The sequence below is a fragment of the Leiobunum rupestre genome, chromosome 1 (genome assembly GCF_980474605.1).
Source record: "Leiobunum rupestre chromosome 1, qqLeiRupe1.1.hap1, whole genome shotgun sequence".
In the NCBI taxonomy this organism is placed as follows: Eukaryota; Metazoa; Arthropoda; class Arachnida; order Opiliones; family Sclerosomatidae; genus Leiobunum; species Leiobunum rupestre.
The window spans coordinates 33,664,928-33,688,361 of NC_143384.1; the positions used below are offsets into that span (position 1 = coordinate 33,664,928).

The following is a 23,434-nucleotide window of genomic DNA, read 5'->3' on the forward strand; positions in this document are numbered from 1 at the left end:
CGCCATCTATTATTAAAAAAATTCAATTTTATTTATATTAAGTTTATATATTTTTTTAATACACATCTATAGTAAAATTTTTATTTTTTAATTTATAATTTATAATTTATATTTTAAATCCAATTCGCAAGGTATTCTATATTATATCATATTGAATAAACAGATTAGTCTCTCAGTTGTGACCTTTTCCCACTTTGCTATTCAAGAAGCGAGACAATTTCTAAACAAGGGTCAAGAATGAGGGAGAACCCGAAATGTAATCGAGGTCATGTCGGAACATCTCCGCGGTTTACTGAATTTTAATTTGATACGAAAAATCAATCAATTAATATTAAAACTTTGAAACTTTCCTATTATAAGGTCCTACCAAACTCCGAGCCAGTTTTAATATACCATAATTATGACCCATCTGGCAAAACCGAAAAGATATTACAATTTTGAAAGTAGTATCACTTAACCCAACTAATTTTATGGTCAAGATTGACCTTGGCAATGGTCAACGAGATGACACCAAGTCATTTAGCAGATTGCATGGCCCGGGATTTGGGGCAAATGCGATACTTTGGCTTATGTTGGAACCTTGAGTATTAGCGTACCTGAATCAGGCCAGATAGGGTAATCTTAAAATCGGCGCACAATTTATCCAAGCAGGAGGACCGAGACTCTTGGTGGGTTGACATTGAGTGTCAAATAAAGTACGATTGAAGCGCCATCTGCTCAACCTATCCTCCCGGATGTCGGCATTCAGCCATTTCAAATCTTAAATTGTGTAGATGCTGCTTGATTCGAACTTGTTCCTTAATGGGTACGCCTTGATTTGACCCCATGATTTTCAGCCCAATCGGAGTCTTGGAGCCAATCCTTGGACATAGTGGGAGCGTTATTTACGACTCATATTAAATTACATTTTTAGAACACTTTGTAGAGGGTATTTCCGTTTATTTTATTACGACTTTTTTAATAATAGTGTTAGGCCTATAGTGATAAGATATTTCCATATGAGATTTGTATTTACGTACTAATTTAAATATAGTAGGTGCGTTGTCGTCAGAGAAGTTTCTAACCCTTGAGCAACTCAATATTGGTATAGGTTCCTTCGTAATCATCACAATGTTTTTTAAATATTAATTATCTCTATGTTCGACAGTATTTTATACCAAGTCTAGCAGAAACTGATACAAGATATACTGAAGTTAGCTTAAAAGAAAGCGTAACAATCAAAATGGAGCAGTTATAGTTGTGCCTTTAACGGTCATAAGTAAAAGTTAGTTTCACGGCATGCTGCTGTCAAATATGTTAAATGCAGCCTACTGTAAAATGTATCACAATTTCCTGCTGTGTGATTGCAGGGAAACCAAAAACCAGAATGTAGTTTTCCGTGCTTTTTCTGGTTTACGTTTTGTGAAATATTGTAGCATTTTAGGTATACTACTGTGGCTTAACAATAAAAATGTATTGGATGTAATAAAACGTGGAAGAATCTCTAGCTGAACCACTCTCGTTATTGCGCTATTAACCAAACAAAGGTAATTTATTTATTTATAATCATACGTTTTACATTTATCCGTGAACAATTATTAAATTAAGAAACTTACGGCGTGTTACTTCCAGAATTATGGTATTGTCATCGCTCTCAGTTTCACAAAAAGTAAGGTCTAAAAAGGCCAAATACACTAGAAGTTTTAAACAGATTCTGATGTAATCCATTTCCAGGGAAATCCCTAAAAAATTCAATTTGCTAGAAAAGAGAATAAAAAATAATTTTTTTTATTAAAATAACAAAACGTATATGGTTTACGGGAGAGAGATAAGTGAGTGCGTATGCCGATAAGGGGGCACCTGCGGGCGGGGGAAACGGGGGTGAAACGGGCCCCTGTAGGGGCCCCATTTTGCGTACATTTTCGGCAGGTCAAAAGGTTATGTCAATAGGTTAGATGATTTACGATTTTACCCTGGGTCAATAGGTTATCTATGGTGGTGACACGATGTTATGCAAACAGCCGTTAAATAAGGTGAAACAGGCCCCTGTAGGGGCCCCCATTTGCGGCAATATTCGGCGGGGTCGACAGGTTAGATGATTTACCCTGGGTCAATAGGTTATCTATGGTGGTGACACGATGTTATGCAAACAGCCGTTAAATAGGGGAAACAGGCCCCTGTAGGGGCCCCATTTTGCGTACATTTTCGGCAGGTCAAAAGGTTAGCTGATTTACGATGTTACCCTGGGTCAATAGGTTATCTGCCCCTACGGCGGTGTAGACAACGATGTTATGCAAACAGCCGTTAAATAGGGTGAAACAGGCCCCTGTAGGGGCCCCATTTTCGGCAATATTCGGCGGGGGTCAATAGGTTAGATGATTTACCCTGGGTCAATAGGTTATCTCCCCCTATGGCGGTGTGGACAACGATGTTATGCAAACAGCCGTTAAATAGGGGAAACGGGGGTGAAACAGGCCCCTGTAGGGGCCCCATTTTCCGTACATTTTCGGCAGGTCAAAAGGTTAGCTGATTTACGATGTTAGCTGATTTACGAGGTTATACCACCTCATAAAACCTGGGTAAATAGGTTAGATGATGTCGCTATGGCGGTGTGGACTGACACGATGTTATGCAAACAGCCTACCCGTCATAGTGAATGTCTGCCCCCCTGTCTTTCGAGTTGGTTGGTTTTCGCCGACAAACACTTTCGGGCCCCTAAGGGTAGCGTAAAATAGCGGGCGGTCATCGGTAAAATTGTTTTGGAAAAAAAGAGCAGAGTGTATACAAATTATAAGGTTTTATTTATACATTCAAAGTTACAGTATATTAAGCGGATGAAAACGTTTAAAGATAAAACAATTTATTTTTAATATATTTATGGTTGGTAGATACCATAGTAAACAAATTGTAAAAGTTAAATACACAAAACATATTTTGGTTGGCCACTGTTTCTTTAAAATCGTCAATAATTTTAAATGCTGTTACGTAATTGGACGCATAGCGGACAACGGTATCATACCTTTCATGTTCATCCGATAGAAATAAATTGTTGGTTGCGCATGGTTCTTTATACAATATTTCGTAAATTTTACGATGATTATCGGTTATAACGTAACCCATTAATTCAAAGAGTTTTTGGTTCACTTTAAGGAGTTGAATGTGCGAATTAATGAAATATTTGAGTCTGTCCAATTCTCGAGTTTCCGGCGCTTTGATTACGACCGACGCTTCGGATATCGTACTTTGCAAGGTTAATTCTTTTTGGTCAGACATGGCGGCGGTCACTAGCGCGTCTGATAACGGGAACGGTGATCGAAAGGGCAGCCTTTGGGGATCATTTATTTGTTCCCAGTGCCCGTATAAATCGTCCCAGGCGCGCGAAGACATTTCAAAGACCTGGTGTGTGATTTTATTGCATAGATCTACAGATATATCGATGTAAAACCCGTAGTAACGAAAAGCTCGGATGAAAGTGAATACCGAGGGTTAATGTTACGCTGAGTCGGATCAAATTTAGACATTTTAGTGGGCCCAGGAACGTTATCTACACAGCTTCGTTTAGACATGATGCTCGAGAAACGGTTTGTAGTGTACTGCCGATGGATGACGGGGATGAATCCCTTATATAGCGATAATAATTTGATGACGTAATCAGGATGACGTAATAGGTTGACTCAATGACTCACGCGATTAGTCAAATTTTGCGGTGTTATGTGTATAGCGACGGCCATATTGGTAAACCAAAGAGATAGAAATTCTACAAGTCCCATTAAAAGTAAAATCAACGCGATTAGTAATGCGTTTTAAGGATTGTTCGCGATAAGGCGAGTAACGGGAGAGGCGGGATCGTCCCTATTCGGTAGGGCTGGTGGAATCATCTGACATGATGTTATGCAAACAGCCAGTAGCTATAAACCAGAGTAATGGGCCCCCTACGGCATCTGTCAAACACTTTCTCCACGTGCGAGTGGTGTTATGAAATAAATCCAAATAGTTCAATGGGTCGAGCCTTTTGTGTATCTATTCATAACTATTTTCACCGACAAACACTTTCCCCGTGTAACATTATTTTCAAACACTTTTACGATGCGCAAAGCTATCCGTCTTACGGAATATCGGCCCTAAGGGGTAAAGGGTAGATAGAGGATGGCCCTTGCACCCCGCGCGTAAAATAGACACAGCGGGTGTCCCCTCTCGCTAGCTAAAAGTGTCGTTTTTACATCAGGTGTGGATTCTTCGCGCTAAAATGGTTATAACAAACGATTGTTCCCACCAAAAATGTAAAATCCATCTCCGCTGTTCTCGGATGAGGACGTAGCCATTTAAGTTTTTATCAATTTTTATATTTTTAGCTTGGTGATGTATTCCAAAATTAAATGGTAACCACGTATGCGTAACAATTTCAAGATGCAAGATACTCGAGAATGGTAAAATAGTCTATATTTAAAGTTAAAATGCGAAAACTATATTTGTATAGTCGAAATTTATTTTAACGTATTAAAATAAAAATTCATCTTTCTGACAAGAGTCTTACCCATCATACATACACCATCTAATCTGGAATCTATGTTTAACAATTGGAGGAATTCGTGTTTACGATAGGCTCTTTTTTAACGTAACTTAGTACATTAATTGAGTATTTTGAAATATTTTAATATCGGAATTTTTTTGATGTATTAAAAGTAGAGTTAAGATGCTTTTATAGTATTTTCTATGTATTAGCATATCTGAACTTGCGGTTCAATTTTGGGTACATGGACCACTTACACGCTAATGATATTAAAATGAAGTTTAAAAATATTTCCATTTGAACGAGTCCCTCTTTTTATATCCGCAAAGTACTGAACGATTCTATCTTATGGATTTAAATAGTTCTAACAATAGTACAACTACAACATTTGAGAAAGACACTTTTCCCATTGTGAAAGTGGAATACAAAATAAGAATCACTTCAATTTAAAACGCACTTTAAATTTAAGTATAGACTATTTTACCATTCTTGAGTAACTCTTTTTTTTTCTTTAAAAGCTGAAGAAATATTAGAAACGACATCAGTGATCAATTAATTGTTTCCGAGTATGACAGACGATTTTTGATATTAAAGAGTCATTTTTCAAAAGTAAGATTGTTTTCGGTTATTTTTTTTAAAAGCTAGCTTAGAAATCACATTATTTTTATATATAATTATTTAGTTGTAATGTTAATTCTTAATTACTGGTAGCCTTCACTAGAAACTATTATAAGAATTATATATGAATTTATAACCAAGCGTGTATTTCCCACTAGTGAATGCAATATCAGTCGAAGAATTGAAGAAAGACGGAATCACGTCATTATTAAGAACTGGTGACTACTTCTGTATATATTCTGACGGTTCAGTTTTTCATGTTCCAACTGTCGGAGGGCTAGCATGGTACTGTGACGGATACTCAATCTGTTTGAAGTACCGTAAAGCTGTTTATTTCCAATCAAAAAGAATTCTAAGTATAAGAATTCCTCCAGGTGTATTAAAAGCGTTACCACGCATATATTTGTGTTTAAATTGTGATATGTTGGGCACTAAGAGAGCAGCCAATTTGTTATATTGCGAAGTAACTGGTGGATGTTGTGTATTTCCAAAAATTAAAAAATTATAATAGTATGTGTGTGTGTTTTTCTATTATTTTTCCACCTATATTTGGCGCATTGAAAGCTATTTTAACGTATTGAACGTAGAGTCAGGGGTTTTTATAGTATTTTACTACCTATATTTACATTTTGGAAAGCTATTTAAACGTATTGAGCGTACAGAGTATTTTGCATTATTTATGGTAATAAAAGGTAATTATTGTAGAAAATAAAAGATATTTTAATTAAAACATTTCGGTGATCTATTCCAAAATTAAATGGTAACCCCGTATGCGTAACAATTTCAATATGCAAGATACTCGAGAATGGTAAAATAGTCTATATTTAAAGTTAAAATGCGAAAACTATATTTGTAGTGTTCAATTTAAAAGAAAATTACTTCAGCTTTTAAATAAGATTTTTTTTCTGTATCTACCCTATATCATTTACATATTATTTTTTTATTCTAATTTAACCATAACTTTAAAAACGTTGCACGTCTGAATAGCTGTGTAGAGTACTATTAACAGAGATAAATATTTCTGGGTTCAGTTAATGTGATGATTCGAGTGAAAAATTTGCATATGTTAAAGTTATTGGATTGAAGGAAACTTCAGTGTTTTCAGAGTGATAATTAAGGGAAGTTGCCGTACAATATAGTTGAAAATTATCTTTTTAAGTCTGTGTCCACCCATTGATTATGTTAGGAAGTGAAAAAATTTCATTTAGCAAGCTTTTCTTAAATTTCGGTATCCACCCTGTATCATTTAAAAGCTCAAGCATTGTTTTTATCAAGTTAATTTCAAAAATACCTTAAAACAAGCTTCCCTAAGTCTGACTAGCTCTGTAGGGTAATAATAAAATAGCTAAATATTTTTTGGGTTTAATAATTGTGATGCTTAGTGAAAATTTTCCATATATTACAGTATTAGGTTGGCTAATTATTTTTTTCACCTGCTACCATTCTCAACGGGTGAACATAGAATAACAAAGATAATTGTCAAATATATTTAAAGCCAACTTTCCTTACATTTCACTATGAAAACACTGAAGCTTCTTTCAATGCGATAACTTTATTACATGCATTTTTTTTCTCCAGAATTACAATTATTGAATCGAAAAAAATATGGAACCACCCTAGAATTAACCAACACAGGTATTCAGAAGAGATGGTGTTCAATTAAAAAAAATTACCTTTTTTGGATCCACCCTATATCAGTTATATAAAACCTGAAATTATTTATTTTTTTGAATTCTAATTTAACCATCACTTTAAAAACGGTAACTTCCCTTAAATTTCAAACTGAAAACACTAAAGTTTCATGCAATCCAATAACTTTGACTTTTGAAATTTTTTCACTCAGAACCATCACATTTGTGGGCACCTTTAAAAAAACTCCTAATCTCTAGTTTTTTACCAAAATTTTAATTTGTATATTTTTTTAAAAACTGTATTTAAATGGTTGCAATAAATGTTTTTGGGTTGTTCGACTGCGACTTGCAAATCTGATAGTCATTCTTTTGCTTATGCACGCGGCTCTACACATTAAATGGGAGCCACTCTGTATCGTAAAATTAAAAGCTCAAGCATTTTTTTTCCAAATTCATTTTTAACTTATCTTAAAACACGCTTCCCTAAGTCTGACTAGCTCTGTAGGTTAATAATAAAATAGCTAAATATTTTTTGGATTCAATAATTTTGATTCTGAGTGAAAATTTTCCATATATTACAGTATTAGGTTGGCTAATTATTTTTTTCACCTGCTACCATACTCAATGGGTGAACATAGAATAAAAAAGGTAATTTTCCACTATATTTAAAGCCAACTTCCCGTACATTTCACTATGAAAACACTGAAGCTTCTTTCAATGCGATAACTTTATTACATGCATTTTTTCCCAGAATTACGATTATTGAATCGAAAAAAAATATGTGACCACCTTAGAATTAACCAACACAGGTATTCAGAAGAGATGGTGTTCAATTTAAAAAAATTACTTTTTTGGATCCACCCTATATCAGTTATATAAAACCTGAAATTATTTATTTTTTTGAATTCTAATTTAACCATCACTTTAAAAACGGTACTTCCCTTAAATTTCAAACTGAAAACACTAAAGTTTCATGCAATCCAATAATTTTGACTTTTGAAAATTTTTCACTCAGAATCATCACATTAAATGGGAGCCACTCTGTATCGTAAAATTAAAAACTCAAGCATTGTTTTTATCCTGTTAATTTTAAACATATCTTAAAACACGCTTCCCTAAGTCTGACTAGCTCTGTAGGTTAATAATAAAATAGCTAAATATTTTTTGGGAGTCAATAATTTTGATTCTGAGTGAAATATTTGCATATATTACAGTATTAGTTTTGGCTAATTATTTTTTTTTCATCTGCTACCATACTCAATGGGTGAACATAGAATAACAAGGGTAATTTTCCATTATATTTAAAACCAACTTTCCTTACATTTCACTATGAAAACACTGAAGCTTCTTTCAATGCGATAACTTAATGACATGCAATTTATTTGTCCAGAATTACAATAATTGAATCGAAAAATTATCCAACTCGGCTTATTACGCGGATAATACAGAAATATAAATTACTTGATCAAAACGTTTTACGAATAATTTTGAGAGCTTTATCTATTGAATAAAAGTTAATCATCCCCAACCTCAAAGGTGGTATCGCGCTTAGATAGAAGACCGGATATGTTCGCGAATTCCGACAACGACCATAATTTCAAACTATGTTTTTTATATTTTTTATTTCTTTCTTTTATTTTGTTTAATTATATATATTTAAAATTGAAGCTGAAACCAATTTTAAAATGACTTTGGTTTCCCATAAGACATGCTACCCTCCCCACCTCGCCGTCTTGCGCGCGTGCGCTGATTTCCCCTGGGGGGCGCGGTCTGGGGGCGCGTCGCGGTTAATTTAAAAATCAAATGAAAACATAGATTTAAGTGTTTTGCGCGGTTAATTTGAATTTGAAACATGGATTTGAGTGTTTTGACGTCATAGAATATTCGTTGTTAAAGTAACGTAGAATGGAAATATTTTTAAACTTTATTTTCATATCATTGTAGTACTTAAATATGCTTGCCACTTGACCCTATATCACGAGTATTTCTTAAAACGACTATACATCTAAACTCTACTTTTAACGCGGCAAAATACAATTCCGATATTCAAATATTTAAAAATACTTAATGAAAAGAGACTTTAACCGTTTTTAAAATTCACAATATATTTATGCCATCCCGATTCTCTTTGAGCTACGGAATAATATTTCTGGGTTTAAACCCCCCAAAATGACGTAATCTATAAAAATGACGTAATCTATAAAAATGACGTAATCTATAAAAATGACGTAATTTAAAAATGACTCACTAAAGATGACGTAATCTACACCATGAAACGTAAAGATTACGTAGATGCGTTGTGGTTTTCATAAGCCAGCCGCTATGGGAAAGAGGAAGATGTCTCCGCTTAGGGTACCCAAGAAATGCTGGATATGCGCGGAAATATACCGGTCCGTGAGAGGTTTCAAACAACATTTAATGACTCATTTATCGTGTAATACAATGAAAGAAGATTCGGATCTGGCGTGTGATTGTGATGCGAGTGAATCTCTCCATTACACGGAGGCCGAGGAAATGTCAGATGATAAAATTATCGATTATCTTAACGAACTTATTGGGGAATGTAAAAAGCGCGGTGCCACAATGGAATCAACCGAGTCAACTACATCTAACCTGCCAGCCGAATTAAAAATGCCGACTGAAAAGGAAATGGCTGCTCTGATTTATTTTCAAGAATATTGTAAAACTAATCAAATTCATAATATTAAAACCGCTGTAAAGAAAATGTGAATAAACGTTTTTATATTGAATACATTGTTATTTTTAAAGGTGACCGTATAAAGTAAATTTTACATTTGGGTAAATTGACACTTAATATTTTTAAAATTCTAAAATACGTTTATAATATTTTTCCAACGTGGGCGAATGAATGGACACAATGAACTATTAATTACGTAATCTAAAAAATGACGCGAGCAATGAGAAATAACGAGTCGTATTTATAAGATAATAAAAAATATTTATTTTTACAAAAAAATTTTATAAGATGATATATTACAAAAATTATTTTTCTTTTACGAGTCAAAAAAAATATTATAGTGTGATACAAAAAAATTAAAATGGACATCGTATTTGGTTGTCTATTTCAGCGCGGTTCTGGGTAATCCAGTCGGCGAAAAGTAGACTTCGTTCCAAAGAACACGGTTGTCGGGTGTTTAGAGTTTGATGTCTGAATAGACATTTCACTGGCGGGGGCGTATCAAAAGTCGCAGCTCGGGGACAGTCAAAAGTGTCCAAATCGTATATGGCGGTCTCAATATAATCGGCTAAAAATTTACAATTTACGTGTCCTTTTGTAAAAATCATATCAGTACTCGATACAGCTGATATAAGGCAGGCGGGTAGTTTATAATAGGGGAGATACCCCGCGGTCCAGCAAATACCGTGAAGGTTCCTAGACACCCAGCCGTTTTGTCTTTTAATGGCGTTCGGAAGTTGTTGTACTGGATAGGGTTGTTCGAAAGTCCAAGCTTGAACGGCGGGGGGGGGGGTCGATACTGTTGATATAGCTAGTTCCTTCACGACAATGTCGGGGGGCTCTCCGCCGGAGCGCGAGGCGGATTTTCCTAGTAGAAAGTCAAATTCGACAACGGCCATTCTCGCCATGCCACCGACACGATACTGAGGGTTTAGTTATGAATAAAACGGGGTATAGTCGCGCGACGGGAATTTATACTCTGTTTATGATGACGTAACACTAGCCTTTGAGAAAAAACGCGCGCGGCTAAAGAACAGTAGCCTCCACTATATGTATGCATAAATATTTTTTCGTCCCAAAGTTTTACCATCGTACTGTCAGACTTTTAAAAATCCCTGAAGAAGGAGGAACAGTTCCTCCGAAACGTTCGATTTTTTAAATAAATATATTGTGAATTTTAAAAACGGTTAAAGTCTCTTTTCATTAAGTATTTTTAAATATTTGAATATCGGAATTGTATTTTGCCGCGTTAAAAGTAGAGTTTAGATGTATAGTCGTTTTAAGAAATACTCGTGATATAGGGTCAAGTGGCAAGCATATTTAAGTACTACAATGATATGAAAATAAAGTTTAAAAATATTTCCATTCTACGTTACTTTAACAACGAATATTCTATGACGTCAAAACACTCAAATCCATGTTTCAAATTCAAATTAACCGCGCAAAACACTTAAATCTATGTTTTCATTTGATTTTTAAATTAACCGCGACGCGCCCCCAGACCGCCCCCCCCCCCGAGAAATCCGCGCCCCAGACCGCGTCCCCCCAAGGGAAATCAGCGCACGCGCGCAAGACGGCGAGGTGGGGAGGGTAGCATGTCTTATGGGAAACCAAAGTCATTTTAAAATTGGTTTCAGCTTCAATTTTAAATATATATAATTAAACAAAATAAAAGAAAGAAATAAAAATATAAAAAACATAGTTTGAAATTATGGTCGTTGTCGGAATTCGCGAACATATCGGGTCTTCTATCTAAGCGCGATACCACCTTTGAGGTTGGGGATGGTTAACTTTTATTTAATAGATAAAGCTCTCAAAATTATTCGTAAAACGTTTTGATCAAGTAATTTATATTTCTGTATTATCCGCGTAATAAGCCGAGTTGGATAATTTTTCGATTCAATTATTGTAATTCTGGGCAAAAAAATTGCATGTCATTAAGTTATCGCATTGAAAGAAGCTTCAGTGTTTTCATAGTGAAATGTAAGGAAAGTTTGTTTTAAATATAATGGAAAATTACCCTTGTTATTCTATGTTCACCCATTGAGTATGGTAGCAGATGAAAAAAAAATAATTAGCCAAAACTAATACTGTAATATATTCAAATATTTCACTCAGAATCAAAATTATTGTCTCCCAAAAAATATTTAGCTATTTTATTATTAACCTACAGAGCTAGTCAGACTTAGGGAAGCGTGTTTTAAGATATGTTTAAAATTAACTTGATAAAAACAATGCTTGAGTTTTTAATTTTACGATACAGAGTGGCTCCCATTTAATGTGATGATTCTGAGTGCAAAATTTTCAAAAGTCAAAGTTATTGGATTGCATGAAACTTTAGTGTTTTCAGTTTGAAATTTAAGGGAAGTTACCGTTTTTAAAGTGATGGTTAAATTAGAATTCAAAAAATAAATAATTTCAGGTTTTATATAACTGATATAGGGTGGATCCAAAAAAAGTATTTTTTTTAAATTGAACACCATCTCTTCTGAATACCTGTGTTGGTTAATTCTAAGGTGGTCACATATTTTTTTTCGATTCAATAATCGTAATTCTGGGAAAAAAATGCATGTAATAAAGTTATCGCATTGAAAGAAGCTTCAGTGTTTTCATAGTGAAATGTACGGGAAGTTGGCTTTAAATATAGTGGAAAATTACCTTTATTATTCTATGTTCACCCATTGAGTATGGTAGCAGGTGAAAAAAATAATTAGCCAACCTAATACTGTAATATATGGAAAATTTTCACTCAGAATCAAAATTATTGAATCCAAAAAATATTTAGCTATTTTATTATTAACCTACAGAGCTAGTCAGACTTAGGGAAGCGTGTTTTAAGATAAGTTAAAAATGAATTTGGAAAAAAAAATCTTGAGCTTTTAATTTTACGATACAGAGTGGCTCCCATTTAATGTGATGGTTCTGAGTGAAGAAAATTCAAAAGTCAAAGTTATTGGATTGCATGAAACTTTAGTGTTTTCAGTTTGAAATTTAAGGGAAGTTACCGTTTTTAAAGTGATGGTTAAATTATAATTCAAAAAAATAAATAATTTCAGGTTTCATATAACTGATATAGAGCTAGTCAGACTTAGGGAAGCTTGTTTTAAGGTATTTTTGAAATTAACTTGATAAAAACAATGCTTGAGCTTTTAAATGATACAGGGTGGATACCGAAATTTAAGAAAAGCTTGCTAAATGAAATTTTTTCACTTCCTAACATAATCAATGGGTGGACACAGACTTAAAAAGATAATTTTCAACTATATTGTACGGCAACTTCCCTTAATTATCACTCTGAAAACACTGAAGTTTCCTTCAATCCAATAACTTTAACATAGGCAAATTTTTCACTCGAATCATCACAATAACTGAACCCAGAAATATTTATCTCTGTTAATAGTACTCTACACAGCTATTCAGACGTGCAACGTTTTTAAAGTTATGGTTAAATTAGAATAAGAAAATAATATGTAAATGATATAGGGTAGATACAGAAAAAAAATCTTATTTAAAAGCTGAAGTAATTTTCTTTTATATTGAACACTACAAATATAGTTTTCGCATTTTAAGTTTAAATATAGACTATTTTACCATTCTCGAGTATCTTGCATGTTGAAATTTTTACGCATACGGGGTTACCATTTAATTTTGGAATAGATCAACGAAATGTTTTAATTAAAATATCTTTTATTTTCTACAATAATTACCTTTTATTACCATAAATAATGCAAAATACTCTGTACGCTCAACAAAACAAACTGGTTTTAGCGCCGGGTATTTCCACCTTCATCAATTTCAAATCCGTCTTTGATTTTTGAAGAGCCTGTAGCTCTTCATCCATTTCTTGCGCTTTAGCCAATTCCTGGAAATCGAGAGATCCCATTTCCATGAAATTAATCTCAATACGAGATAAGGCATCAGCGACTGTATTCTCGACTCCTTTGATATGGCGGATATCCGTTGTAAATTGTCCAATGTAGTCGAGGTGTCTGGCTTGTCTTGGGCTCGCCCTGTCGAGCTTCTGGTTGAAAGCGAAGGTTAATGGCTTGTGGTCGGTATAAAGTATGAATTGTCGACCCTCGAGCATGTGTTTGAAATGCTTGATTGCTGAATATGCTGCTAAAAGTTCACGGTCGTAGGCACTGTACTTCAATTGCGGTTCCGACAGCTTGCGAGAAAAAAATGCAAGCGGCTCATACACAGATCCTTCCCGCTGCTCCAAAGCGGTCCCAATTGCGAAATCTGACGCGTCAACCTTGAGAACCAAAGACGCTTCTGCCCTCGGATGTGCCAACATTGCGACCTGTTGCAGAGCGGTTTTGCAGTCTTCAAACGCCTTTTCAGCTTCAGTAGTCCACTTGACCTTGGTTTTGTCGTTCTTCTTCGCCCCCTTTCAAATATTCGTTGAGAGGTGCTTGGAGATTAGCGGCATTTTTGATGAACCGGTGATAGAAATTCTCCATACAGAGAAACCTTCGTAACTCAGAGATTGTCTTGGGCTTAGGATACTCGCCGATGGCCTTGACCTTGCTAGGTAACGGGGATATACCATTTGCGTTGACCAAGAAACCAAGGAACTCGAGTTCTTCCATGCCGAGCTGTGACTTCGAAGGATTTATGATGATCCCGTAGTCTTTAAACCGGTCAAAAAGTAACCGCAAATGCTCCTTGTGCGTCTCCGCATTGGGGGATGCCACGGCGATGTCGTCAACATAAACGAACACGAAATCCAAACCCCTACAGACTTCATCCATAAATCTTTGGAACGACTGGGCGGCGTTGCACAGACCAAACGGCATTCGTAAAAACTCGAACAGTCCGAATGGGGTGATGACGGCTGTCTTGTGAACGTCGTCGGGGTGAACGGGTATTTGATGGAATGCTTTGACGAGATCAAATTTCGAAAATATTTGACATCCAGCGAAGTTTGCGGTAAAGTTGTTTAGAACAGCCAAAGGATATCGGTCAGGACGGGTATGTTTGTTCAAAGCTCGGAAATCCCCGCACGGTCGCCATTCGCCGTTTTTCTTACGCTTCATAAGAAGTGGACTTGCGAAGTTGCTCTTTGATGGCCGGCAAATCCCTTGTTCCATCATGAAACAGAATTCTTTTTTCGCAAGCGAAAGTTTTTTCGGATCAAGGTTGCGAACCCGTTCTGCTACTGGTGGTCCAGTGGTTTCGATGTGGTGGAAAACGTTATGTTTTGGCTGCCGTAGGACTTCCGATGGACGGGTAATCTCAGGATATAAAGCAAGGATTTTGTGAAAGTCCGATGAACAGGAAATCGTAGTAATTCCTCTGGCCGGGTAATCAAGGACGTCACAGCGAGCGGCGAGTGACGTTGAGCTGTCCACCAATTTCTTCAATTTTAAATCAGGTAAGAGGTGGAAATTCGTCATGAAGTCAGCTCCTATGATCGGTTTTCCCACGTCTGCGATGGTGAACTTCCACTTGAAAGATCTACGTAGTCCGAGATCAAGTTCCAGGAGTTTCGTCCCGTACGTCCTGATTGGCGTTCCGTTGGCTGCATAGAGTTGTACGTGACGATTTATGTGACGCTTATCTTGATTAGTGGGTGGGATTACAGATACGTCAGCTCCGGTGTCAATCAAGTATTTACGCTGTGATGTTTTATCAAAAATGAAAAGACGACGAGAAATTAGGCCTGGATCGTCGGTCGCCGCTAAACCCGACCGGCCACTTAGTTTTCCGGATCCGAAAGTCTGTGTGGTGAAGAGTTCCGCTTCCAATCGCAGGGATCCTGGCATTTATTTGCTTTTTCGCCGAAACGGAAATGGTAGAAACAGAGCTTCCCTCTTGGGTTGAAACTGCGTCCTCGTGATCGTGAACGGTTGCGTTCCCCGCTAGAGTAGTCTCTTCCATGATGCTGGGTGCGCCCGCGGCTGAACGATTCGAATTTCCTGTTTAACTCGTTGATCTGTTGTACGAGGTGCTCGATGGGCGACGCTTCTCGAAAAGTGGATGTTTGCGAGGTCACGGCGGATATGGTACTCGGCCGTAAAGTTTCCACGACCTTGTCTGCTTGGGCGGCAATTTTATCCAGGTCACTCTCGTTGCTCATGATAAGGATGCCACGGACTTGCTCGGGTAATTGGTCCAAAAACAATGACTTTAAAATAGCGTCGTTTGCTTGTGATCCGGCTTGATTCCTCAACGTCTGTAGGAAAAGCGAAGGTTTTTGGTCGCCGATCAGCATTCCGCCGAGAAGCGTCCGTAGTCTTTTCTCGTCCGTTTCGCTGAACGACGCAATGATTCTTGACTTAATTGCTTGATATGGGGCCTCCGGTGGTTTTTTCAGAATGTCGGAGACGTATGGAATGATCGTTTGGTCCAAGGATTGTAGCACATAATCAAACTTTGATTGATCTGAAGTAATGCGGTGGATCCGGAATTGTGTCTCAATCGTGGAAAACCATAGATCAGGGTTCTCCCTCCAGAACTGTGGCAACTTGATTGAAACACGGGCAATTTCTTGATTCATAGAGCTGTCTTGCGTGAGCTGATCTCTCGATGACAAGGCCTGTCTGAGTTGTTCCGATAGCTGTTGAACTTGTTCCGAGAGTGCAGAAAAGTTATCGTCTCCTTCAGGTGTGGCTTTAGACATGATGGCTTTTTCGTAAGTCTACCGGTGAAGGAATAATGACTGAATGAACCAGGGATGCGTTACGAGTCTCGAGTCACCAATTGTAGAGCCGCGTGCATAAGCAAAAGAATGACTATCAGATTTGCAAGTCGCAGTCGAACAACCCAAAAACATTTATTGCAACCATTTAAATACAGTTTTTAAAAAAATATACAAATTAAAATTTTGGTAAAAAACTAGAGATTAGGAGTTTTTTTAAAGGTGCCCACAAATGTGATGGTTCTGAGTGAAAAAATTTCAAAAGTCAAAGTTATTGGATTGCATGAAACTTTAGTGTTTTCAGTTTGAAATTTAAGGGAAGTTACCGTTTTTAAAGTGATGGTTAAATTAGAATTCAAAAAAATAAATAATTTCAGGTTTTATATAACTGATATAGGGTGGATCCAAAAAAGGTAATTTTTTTTAATTGAACACCATCTCTTCTGAATACCTGTGTTGGTTAATTCTAGGGTGGTTCCATATTTTTTTCGATTCAATAATTGTAATTCTGGAGAAAAAAAATGCATGTAATAAAGTTATCGCATTGAAAGAAGCTTCAGTGTTTTCATAGTGAAATGTAAGGAAAGTTGGCTTTAAATATATTGGACAATAATCTTTGTTATTCTATGTTCACCCGTTGAGAATGGTAGCAGGTGAAAAAAATAATTAGCCAACCTAATACTGTAATATATGGAAAATTTTCACTAAGCATCACAATTATTAAACCCAAAAAATATTTAGCTATTTTATTATTACCCTACAGAGCTAGTCAGACTTAGGGAAGCTTGTTTTAAGGTATTTTTGAAATTAACTTGATAAAAACAATGCTTGAGCTTTTAAATGATACAGGGTGGATACCGAAATTTAAGAAAAGCTTGCTAAATGAAATTTTTTCACTTCCTAACATAATCAATGGGTGGACACAGACTTAAAAAGATAATTTTCAACTATATTGTACGGCAACTTCCCTTAATTATCACTCTGAAAACACTGAAGTTTCCTTCAATCCAATAACTTTAACATATGCAAATTTTTCACTCGAATCATCACATTAACTGAACCCAGAAATATTTATCTCTGTTAATAGTACTCTACACAGCTATTCAGACGTGCAACGTTTTTAAAGTTATGGTTAAATTAGAATAAAAAAATAATATGTAAATGATATAGGGTAGATACAGAAAAAAAATCTTATTTAAAAGCTGAAGTAATTTTCTTTTAAATTGAACACTACAAATATAGTTTTCGCATTTTAACTTTAAATATAGACTATTTTACCATTCTCGAGTATCTTGCATATTGAAATTGTTACGCATACGGGGTTACCATTTAATTTTGGAATAGATCACCGAAATGTTTTAATTAAAATATCTTTTATTTTCTACAATAATTACCTTTTATTACCATAAATAATGCAAAATACTCTGTACGCTCAATACGTTTAAATAGCTTTCCAAAATGTAAATATAGGCAGTAAAATACTATAAAAACCCCTGACTCTACGTTCAATACGTTAAAATAGCTTTCAATGCGCCAAATATAGGTGGAAAAAAAATAGAAAAACACACACACATACTATTATAATTTTTTAATTTTTGGAAATACACAACATCCACCAGTTACTTCGCAATATAACAAATTGGCTGCTCTCTTAGTGCCCAACATATCTTAATTTAAACACAAATATATGCGTGGTAACGCTTTTAATAAACCTGGAGGAATTCTTATACTTAGAATTCTTTTTGATTGGAAATAAACAGCTTTACGGTACGTCCTCATCCGAGAACAGCGGAGATGGATTTTACATTTTTGGTGGGAACAATCGTTTGTTATAACCATTTTAGCGCGAAGAATCCACACCTGATGTAAAAACGACCCTTTTAGCTAGCGAGAGGGGACACCCGCTGTGTCTATTTTACGCGCGGGGTGCAAGGGCCATCCTCTATCTACCCTTTACCCCTTCGGGCCGATATTACGTAAGACGGATAGCTTTGCGCATCGTAAAAGTGTTTGAAAAAAATGTTACACGGGGAAAGTGATTGTCGGTGAAAATAGTTATGAATAGATACACAAAAGGCTCGACCCATTGAACTATTTGGATTTATTTCATAACACCACTCGCACGTGGAGAAAAGTGTTTGACAGATGCCGTAGGGGGCCCATTACTCGGGTTATAGCTACTGGCTGTTTGCATAACATCATGTCAGATGATTCCACCAGCCCTACCGAATAGGGACGATCCCGCCACTCCCGTTACTCGCCTTATCGCGAACAATCCTAAAAACGCATTACTAATCGCGTTGATTTTACTTTTAATGGGACTTGTAGAATTTCTATCTCTTTGGTTTACCAATATGGCCGTCGCTATACACATAACACCGCAAAATTTGACTAATCGCGTGAGTCATTGAGTCAACCCATTACGTCATCCTGATAACGTCATCAAATTATTATCGCTATATAAGGGATTCATCCCCGTCATCCATCGGCAGTACACTACAAACCGTTTCTCGAGCATCATGTCTAAACGAAGCTGTGTAGATAACGTTCCTGGGCCCACTAAAATGTCTAAATTTGATCCGACTCAGCGTAACATTAACCCTCGGTATTCACTTTCATCCGAGCTTTTCGTTACTACGGGTTTTACGTCTGAGCTCGATATATCTGTAGCTCTATGCAATAAAATCACACACCAGGTCTTTGAAATGTCTTCGCGCGCCTGGGACGATTTATACGGGCACTGGGAACAAATAAATGATCCCCAAAGGCTGCCCTTTCGATCACCGTTCCCGTTATCAGACGCGCTAGTGACCGCCGCCATGTCTGACCAAAAAGAATTAACCTTGCAAAGTACTATATCCGAAGCGTCGGTCGTAATCAAAGCGCCGGAATCTCGAGAATTGGACAGCCTCAAATATTTCATTAATTCGCAGATTCAACTCCTTAAAGTGAACCAAAAACTCTTTGAATTAATGGGTTACGTTATAACCGATAATTATCGTAAAATTTACGAAATATTGTATAAAGAACCATGCGCACCCAACAATTTATTTCTATCGGATGAACATGAAAGGTATGATACCGTTGTCCGCTATGCGTCCAATTACGTAACAGCATTTAAAATTATTGACGATTTTAAAGAAACAGTGGCCAACCAAAATATGTTTTGTGTATTTAACTTTTACAATTTGTTTACTATGGTATCTACCAACCATAAATATATTAAAAATAAATTGTTTTAACTTTAAACGTTTTCATCCGCTTAATATACTGAAACTTTGAATGTATAAATAAAACCTTATAATTTGTATACACTCTGCTCTTTTTTTCCAAAACACTTTTACCGATGACCGCCCGCTATTTTACTCTACCCTTAGGGGCCCGAAAGTGTTTGTCGGCGAAAACCAACCAACTCGAAAGACAGGGGGGCAGACATTCACTATGACGGGTAGGCTGTTTGCATAACATCGTGTCAGTCCACACCGCCATAGCGACATCATCTAACCTATTGACCCAGGTTTTATGAGGTGGTATAACCTCGTAAATCAGCTAACATCGTAAATCAGCTAACCTTTTGACCTGCCGAAAATGTACGGAAAATGGGGCCCCTACATGGGCCTGTTTCACCCCCGTTTCCCCTATTTAACAGCTGTTTGCATAACATCGTTGTCCACACCGCCATAGGGGGAGATAACCTATTGACCCAGGGTAAATCATCTAACCTATTGACCCCCGCCGAATATTGCCGAAAATGGGGCCCCTACAGGGGCCTGTTTCACCCTATTTAACGTTAAGCTGTTTGCATAACATCGTTGTCTACACCGCCGTAGGGGCAGATAACCTATTGACCCAGGGTAACATCGTAAATCAGCTAACCTTTTGACCTGCCGAAAATGTACGCAAAATGGGGCCCCTACAGGGGCCTGTTTCCCCTATTTAACGGCTGTTTGCATAACATCGTGTCACCACCATAGATAACCTATTGACCCAGGGTAAATCATCTAACCTTTTGACCCCGCCGAATATTGCCGCAAATGGGGGCCCCTACAGGGGCCTGTTTCACCTTATTTAACGGCTGTTTGCATAACATCGTGTCACCACCATAGATAACCTATTGACCCAGGGTAACATCGTAAATCATCTAACCTATTGACCTAACCTTTTGACTTGCCGAAAATGTACGCAAAATGGGGCCCCTACAGGGGCCTGTTTCCCCTATTTAACGGCTGTTTGCATAACATCGTGTCACCACCATAGATAACCTATTGACCCAGGGTAACATCGTAAATCATCTAACCTATTGACCTAACCTTTTGACCTGGCGAAAATGTACGCAAAATGGGGCCCCTACAGGGGCCCGTTTCACCCCCGTTTCCCCCGCCCGCAGGTGCCCCCTTATCGGCATACGCACTCACTTATCTCTTACGGGAAATGTATCCGACTCTCTATACTGCTAATGTTTCAAGTTTGAAACATGTAACTTTAAGAGCTCCCACTCATTATTTAAATCAGTTTCGGGAAAAATGGAAAGGTCAAAAATTATTTGAGGCCAAATTTTATTAGTATAACACAAAGAAAATACAAGAGAGCTTAAAAAGCCATCACTGAAGAAAAGCCCTGATAATAAAACTGTTTGTCAATTTGTTTCAGTTTTCGGCGTCGAAATAAAAAGCTTCACTTGTATTGTGAAGTAGTGATCGATGGTGCGTGGATGCGCTGTCAGCAGTTGTTGCGTTTCTATCTAGATTTGAAATTCAATTTCATATGCAGGGTACTTATGCGTTGTGACGACAGGTCAAGAGTCAGAAAAATAGTAGTTAGAGAGACCATACTCTCTAGCTCTGAGCGTCGTTGATACCAACATTGGTTTGATCTTCGATCCTTAATGCATTTATCTGTTAATAAGGCTCCCGAGTTTTTAAAGATTGTGGTGTCCAATCTATGTTACTTAAATGAACATAAAGGTAATTTTGAGTTTTTGCTACGTGTTTTTGTAAAGTGTTTAAACTAAATCTTTGTAATTCCTTAAATGTTACACTATTCGCGGAATATTACTTGATCTCTTACGCTGCTACCACTGATGCTACCTTTCCGAGTTATCATAAGCTGAAAATCACGTTCAACGTTGATTAAATTAACCTTGTAGTGGTCCTGATCATTTGTACCACGTTCTTTCAAATGGAATAGTCTAAGAATTTGTTGCACGGGGGCTATCAGCATTTTCTCAACTGCAGTCAGTCCAGTAAATTCAGGTCGCGTATTTTTTCGTCTATTAATTTTCTACAAGTACCGCAGAAAGTGTCATTTTCTAGTTTACACAGTATATTTGATTAGAGATTTGACCAACTGTATAAGAGAGAAGCAGCCGAGTGCAATTTGAACAATGTGACGCTTAGTGCGAGTGGCGGAACCGACTTGACGACCAAATGATCAATTTCGAGTTGGTGTTTCTTGACTATTATTCGTGAACTGCAGACTAACCAATTGATCTTTGTTAAATATCGGGCTCATTCACAACCTTTAATGGGAACCAATCAATCTATCTACATTTGGAACACTTTACCTCCCGGTGCTTCCTACGAGGATAGCCTTTTTTCGTTGAAAATATTTGTTCTCTATTTTGGTCATTAGGTCCTTCATTAAAATAAACTAGGCTTGCTGAACTTCTTTTGATGTAGCTCATTAATCACGAAATACGTAGAAAATCAGTTTATACTTCCACCCCGAAGACTCTAAAATTTTCTCTTATATCCAGGGCTTTAGTAGTAAAAGGTCAGCAATACGTCGACTGTGACGCAGTGTGTGTCAGAATTTATAGCCCGGTGTACCGGTCAGATTAAAACCACACCACTAAAGGTCTATCATCATAGTGCCCTGAGCAGACGTCCACAGCCCGGACAGGTGACAAAGCCATCATGGGTAGAAGTACTACTGAAGGTCTCACCTTAGACGCCAGCCACTCAACCTAAGTAGTTAGAGAGTCATTCACTTTAGAAAAAGTGTCTTAAGGGGAACGACGGGCACACATAACCCGGCACAGCTGGCACCAGAGATCCCGATGGACTTCAAAATCCCGGGAAACTCTACCACTGCGCCTCATACAGAGACCCGCGGATCCACAGCAGGCAACCCAATCCTTCGAGGTGGCCAGTTTGCCTGGACCTTCTCTGATGAGCCGAAGCTCAGTTCCAAACCAATCCTGACCAAAGTCGGAGATGGAGATAGAACCATCTTCCAGTGCACCACCGCCCTTATGTGTTACAATAGCCGGTCCCTGACTTCCCAGTAAAGCCACCAGTTATTGCATACTCTACCCCAATTTGGGCCCACCCGTGACGCAGCAGCAACATCAAATTCAGAAGGCTACTATTGATTTTTTTAGTTGTGATATAAAATATTGTTTATTCAAACAAGTTGGTAAGTCAAAATATACCTTTCATCATAAGAGTTTGCCTGTGATAATTGTAATTTTCAACATGGCGACATGAAAGTCTAGGGTTCTGCAATAAACAATCCGCCTGCTTAAAATACGACCGAGTTCGATTTCTGGCCACGAATTTTTTAAATGAAAATAACTCATTTATGTTAATTTTAATTTAATTTATAAAACATAAATATCATACAATAAGTTGCGAACAGAACAAGTTGGTAAGCCAAAATATACTTCTCCTCGGAAGTATGGTTCCTAGTGGTATTAATTTCTTGACACGACCCCCAAAGATATCTCCGCAATTCAGAGTTATTTACGAAAAACGTATTCTCGGTTCAAACCCTGCCCGGTATAAAATTTTAATTTTAATTTAAATAATTGAGACGAAACAATCGAGTTTAATTTATTCAGAATATTATAAATTAAGTAGTTACAACAGCGAGTTAGACTCACTAAAACAATGCACAATTGAATTTAACCCTTTTTACAGTACATGTTTATCAGTTGAATATAATACTAAGCAAATTTTAAAGAAAGAAACATTTACAAATGGTATTTGTATTTTTCTCGCTTACGAAATACTTGCCGCATCTTTAACGCTCATTTTATTTCAACACTCGTAGACTTCCAGTTGACGTTGTGACACATAGCGCATGAAAAAGACCAATGCCGTCCAATTTCCAATATCATATAATGACTCGCAGACCCAGGAAATCATTGACTGCGTTAGAAATCGTAGATATCCAAATATCCACACCAAATATATTTACAAGAAGCAAAAACCTTACCATCAACAAAGCACAGAGAGCCACTTGAATAACCGCCAACTCTTAAAGCAATAAACGGTAAATTATCGCCTTTGAATTAACACAACTATATATAGGTCGTTAAGAATACCCGTAAATAAATAACAAAAAAACTAACA

General features: G+C 36.9%; 1 protein-coding gene across 1 annotated transcript; it reads right to left on the reverse strand.

Moving 5' to 3' along the window:
* Positions 1 to 15,137: 15,137 nt before the first annotated feature.
* Positions 15,138 to 16,061, reverse strand: LOC149962179 (uncharacterized). The gene has a single exon (XM_090164415.1). The coding sequence runs from the start codon at positions 16,059 to 16,061 to the stop codon at positions 15,138 to 15,140; it is 924 nt and encodes a 307-aa protein (XP_090020541.1).
* Between the last annotated feature and the right edge of the window lie 7,373 nt (positions 16,062 to 23,434).

What these genes read in the sequence shown, in the direction of transcription:
- LOC149962179 (XM_090164415.1), bottom strand. Translation starts at nt 16,061, where the DNA reads ATGTCTAAAGCCACACCTGAAGGAGACGATAACTTTTCTGCACTCTCG.